Source organism: Arachis ipaensis, chromosome B01 (assembly GCF_000816755.2).
Source record: "Arachis ipaensis cultivar K30076 chromosome B01, Araip1.1, whole genome shotgun sequence".
Classification (NCBI taxonomy): Eukaryota; Viridiplantae; Streptophyta; class Magnoliopsida; order Fabales; family Fabaceae; genus Arachis; species Arachis ipaensis.
The window spans coordinates 69,003,856-69,009,069 of record NC_029785.2 but is presented as its reverse complement, the minus strand read 5'-3'; the positions used below and the strand labels follow the sequence as shown (position 1 = coordinate 69,009,069).

The window sequence follows — 5,214 nt, the reverse complement described above, 5'->3', positions numbered from 1 at the left end:
TAATTTACTATATATCAATATCATTTTGTGTTTTTTAAAATCCTTATATGAACTAAGGAAGCTTCTAGTATAGTGAAAGAATTTTAAGATTTTTAAAGGACTAGGACACATTATGAATTTTTTAAAATTTTGGGTATAATATAAAAATATACTAAGTTAGGATTAGGCTCATTTTTTTAATATATCTATAAAGATATATATTTTTATTAAACACAATCATAAAAAAGACATTTTTATTAGACACATCCACAAAGACACTTCTATTAAACACAATTATAAATAAGAGTTGACAGAAATGTTGTTGGTAACATAACGGAATTGTTTTTTTTATTGAGATAAACAGTAAACTGCAATTGCTCAAACAAATTGCAATTAACATTAGAGAGAGAGCACGAAGACGTTAGAGAAAGAGCGGCGCCGCTTAAAGCAAGCATCTCTCTCCCAATCATAAAGTCAGCACACCACCATCCGCAACTAGCAATGGCAGAACTAGAAGGTCCTATCTAACACCCTGTTTCCAAGCCAGCAGCGGCATACTTCGAAGGAGTTCCATGCGCAGTAGTTGATCCTGTGCTTTTCTCCTCCGTCGTCAAGAATCATCATCATTGCAGATTGAAGGATCAAAGCCCCTGGTAGAATGTAATGTAGGTCTTGTACAAGTTAAATGAGTTATAAAATTACCAAGCATCTTTTGTTTGGACTTGATTGAAAAATAGGAGCCTCTATAGCATAAACATCAATTGGTCTAAATATAATTTACTTTTTTTTGAACATTTCAAAGTCATAGATGGTGGCATAAATAATCCACACAGCATAATGTATCTATGTATGTGTTTTCTGTATCACGTAAAAAAATTTACTGCTTCAGGAAAAAAAAACAACAGCTAACTCATGCATCAATTGCAATCATAAAAAATATTGAAGCAAATTCTCCAATAAAACACTATTCTGTATGAAGTTTAGCACATCCATTAACTTAACATATTCTCATACGGTCTTTAAAGGCTGATTGATTTTGATATGGAAAAGGGTTTAGTGATGTGCATTGAAATGGGTGTTTCACTAATTTTTGCACTGCTATGGGCCAGACAACAAACGCATGTTGCGTCTTTTATTTTCTACAACTAGTTTTTTTTTTTTTTCGAAGCTAAGGAAAAACGTAAGTTGCGTTTTTTGCATGGAGGCACAACAAACGCATGTTGCATTTGTCAGATGGGCATCAAAATTTTTTTTTAACTTAAAACGCAGGATGCGTTTGTCAGACTGATGGGCTCAAATTTTTTTTTGGGCAGAGTAAATCGCATGTTACGTTTTATTTGGGCTGAAAAAAATTTTTTTGAAGTCCGTAAAACGCAGCTTGCATTTTATATGTAAAATAATATTTTAATGAAGAGCCTTGCATATAAATTGCTAACTCAGCTATATCTAACTCGTACCTCATTCCTAAATCCCTCACTTGTACTCCCTTTCACCTTTCATTCATTCATGCATCCCATAATTGTGAGATTTTTTGGGTATTAGAAGGGTAAAAAAAGTGAGATTATGAAAGGTATTGCAAATATACGAGTGTATTATAACGGTGAGGTTATACCGAACACACACGAAGGAGTGACTTTTGTTTGTGAATGTCCGTTTTTATTTGCTATTCCATACACCACGAGTTTTGTAGAGTTGCAAAATGGTCTTTGTGTCAACATACCAAGTCACATTTCGAAAAGGGTGAGCAATATTTTGTATAGGAGTGCTGTACAAGTATTTGGTGGGCTGATACAATTTCAAATAATGGCCATCACTGATGATGCAAGCATGCAGCAGATGTTCTGTATTTATCAACAAACCCGATTTCAGGTGCCGCTAATAGAGCTGTACGTTGAGTTTGAACAGCATACGGGGGTGGACGAGTTTAACGAGGAGGTCAACGTTAACGAGTTTGGGGATATAGGCTGGGAAGAAGATAACGACGACAGTGAAGAGGAGTTCGAAGCCAACTATGAAGTCGATGACGAAAACGATGATGGAGATTTGGCAGGCAATCCGGCGGTGCCAAATAAAGCGCATGCTGTTATAAGCCAGCAGCCGTTTGGTGTTCCGTCTTTTATGCGGACTCTGGATCTCGAAGCCATGCATGCCCCAGAATTTCTTGAGTATGCGAATATGGGTATGTTATATTATGGCTATTAATTCACGTTACCACTAGTGTCCATTTTATTTGCCTTGTCTGACTGATGGTGGTGCACTTGTCGTAGGTGAAGGCAACGTTGCGGCCGAAGATGGTGAATTCAGTGTCGGAATGGAATTTGGCTCTAGAGAGTCGGTGATATCTGCAATCAAAAGCTACACTATCTCTAGAGGAGTTGATTACACTGTGTTTGAGTCTGAGCCGCAAACATTCTATGCGAAATGCAAGGGTTATGGTGCCGGGTGCGATTGGCTTATCCGAGCTAGCTTGATTCGAAAGAAAGCTTGTTGGGAGATCAGGAGATACAATGGCAAACAACACGTGCACCATGGGAATGATCTCGCAAGATCATGCCAAGTTGGACTCAGACACAATTGCAGATGCCATTAGGCTGTTGGTCGAAGCAGATCCGTCGATAAAGGTGAAGTCTATTATTGCAGAAGTTCAGTCAAGGTTCAACTACACTATCAGTTACCGCAAGGCTTGGTTAGCAAAGCAGAAATCTGTCGCAAAAGTTTTTGGTGGTTGGGAAGTTTTTTACCAGACTCTGCCAGTTTGGTTAAAAGCAATGACTGCAAAGATGCCAAAGTCTCGTGTTCAAATAAAGACGCTCCCTGTTTACCGTGAGAGTGAGGAGGTTCAAGGTGTAAGAGTTCTTCATTGCGTTTTTTGGAGCTTCTATCCGTGTATAGTAGCATTCCGATACTTCAAGCCACTGGTGCAGGTTGATGGCACACACCTGTACGGAAAATATAAAGGTGCGCTTCTAGTTGCCGTTGCACAGGATGGGAACCAAAACATTGTGCCTATTGCGTTTGCAATAGTCGAGGGTGAGACGGCAGACGCGTAGGAGTTTTTCCTAAGCAACATGCGGAGATATGTTGTTACCATCGATGGTGTCGGCATTATTTCTGACCGCCATAACTCCATCGACGCAGCAATAGCTCGCAGCAACGGTGCATGGTCACCGCCAAGAGCGTGGCACATGTACTGCATCAGGCACATCGGTTCCAACTTCTTAAGAAGGTTCAAGCCTCCGTATTTGCATAAACTCGTGGTTAACACATGTATTTGATTTCGTTGTTATGGTTCTGTTCGTATTAATTTCGTGGAACTTGCTTATGATTAAATGGTTTCTCCAACAGGATATTCTAGGACGGAGCAAGAGTACAACAAAAACTACCAAAGGCTGAGAGAGCGGGGTGAGGCGTATACGCAGTGGTGTGATGAGATCGGTGTTCAGAGATGGGTGTTGGCATTCGACGGGGGTCATCATTGAGGACATATGACGACAAACTTGGTAGAGTGCATAAATTCTGTCCTTAAGGGTGCACGCAACCTTCCTGTGACTGCCATTGTTAGGTCTACTTTCTATCGGCTGAACGAATTGTTTACTCGAAAGAGCGCCGAGGCTCATGAGCGTGTCCACAACGGATTCACATATTCAGAATTTGCCACCAAAAGAGTCTAAGAAAGTTTTCGACGTGCAGGCAACATTGTGGTCAATATGTTTGACAGGCGCAACAAGATGTTTGAGGTTCACGAAATGCAAGATGGTTCCATTCACACCGTTAATCTCGCGCAACGACACTGAGATTATGGTCATTTCCAGGTCGAGCGACTCCCATGTCGCCACGTCCTTGCATGTTGCGCCAACCAACGTCTTGATTGGCAAAAATATGTGCATGACGTGTACAAGATGTCCGAAATTTGCAAGGTCTACAGAGGCGAATTTGTCCCAATGGGTGACCCATCTACGTGGGCTCCGTATGAAGGAGCGAAGGTGATCGCGAATTGGACATTGAGGCGCGCGACGAAAGGAAGACCCAAGTCAACCCGCTACTTGAATGAGATGGATTCGCGGGACATGCGTCGTCTTCGCCGGTGTACTATATGTGGACGGGAGGGACATAGCCAGAGTCGATGTCCGCAGCGCGCAGGTCCAAGCTCCGCCGGGGATCAATCATGATTAAGACTTTTTATGTAACTTTTTATGTAACTTTTTATGGACCTTTATATGTAACTTTTTATGTAAGCTTTTTTATGTCTTTGTGCGTTTTATTTATGTATGCAGTAAATAACTGGTGCGCAGAAATTGTGATTACACTTTAATTATGTAAAATTCATCGCTCTTTCTTTCCCTGGTAATGGCGCCAAAAATATGATGCCAATACCATGGTTCACAACTTCGCACAACTAACCAGCAAGTGCACTGGGTCGTCCAAGTAATACCTTACGTGAGTAAGGGTCGAATCCCACGGAGATTGTTGGTATGAAGCAAGCTATGATCACCTTGTAAATCTCAGTCAGGCGGATATTAAAATAGTAATGGAGTTTTCGAAAATAATTAATAAAATAGGGATAAAAATACCTATGTAAATCATTGGTGAGAATTTCAGATAAGCGAATAGAGATGCTTTCGTTCCTCTGAACCTCTGCTTTCCTGCTGTCTTCATCCAATCAGTCTTACTCCTTTCCATGGCTGGCTTTATGTGATACATCACCATTGTCAATGGCTACTTTCGGTCTTCTCTCGGGAAAATGATCCAAATGCCCTGTCATGGCACGGCTAATCATCTAGAGGCATCACCCTTGTCAATGACTTCATCTTATCCTCTCAGTGAAAATGGTCAACGCACCCTGTCACGGCACGCTATTCATCTGTCGGTTCTCGATCCTGCTGGAATAGGATTTACTATCCTTTTGCGTCTGTCACTACGCCCCGCAATCGCGAGTTTGAAGCTCGTCACAGTCATTCAATCATTGAATCCTACTCGGAATACCACAGACAAGGTTTAGACCTTCCGGATTCTCTTGAATGCCGCCATCATTCTAGCTTACACCACGAAGATTCCGATTAAGAGATCGAAGAGATACTCATTCAATCTAATGTAGAACGGAAGTGGTTGTCAGGCACGCGTTCATAGGGAATGATGATGATTGTCACGTTCATCACATTCAGGTTGAAGTGCGAATGAATATCTTAGAAGCAAAATAAGATGAATTGAATAGAAAACAGTAGTACTTTGCATTAA

The 5,214-nt window shown here is 40.9% G+C and overlaps 1 protein-coding gene across 1 annotated transcript; it reads left to right on the top strand.

Moving 5' to 3' along the window:
• Window positions 2,487-3,029, top strand: LOC107607449. Its single transcript, XM_016309408.1, has one exon. It carries the CDS (start codon window positions 2,487-2,489, stop codon window positions 3,027-3,029), a length of 543 nt encoding a protein of 180 aa, XP_016164894.1.

Bases quoted from the DNA above. Each gene is read 5' to 3' on its own strand.
- LOC107607449 (XM_016309408.1), top strand. From the start codon at position 2,487: ATGGCAAACAACACGTGCACCATGGGAATGATCTCGCAAGATCATGCC.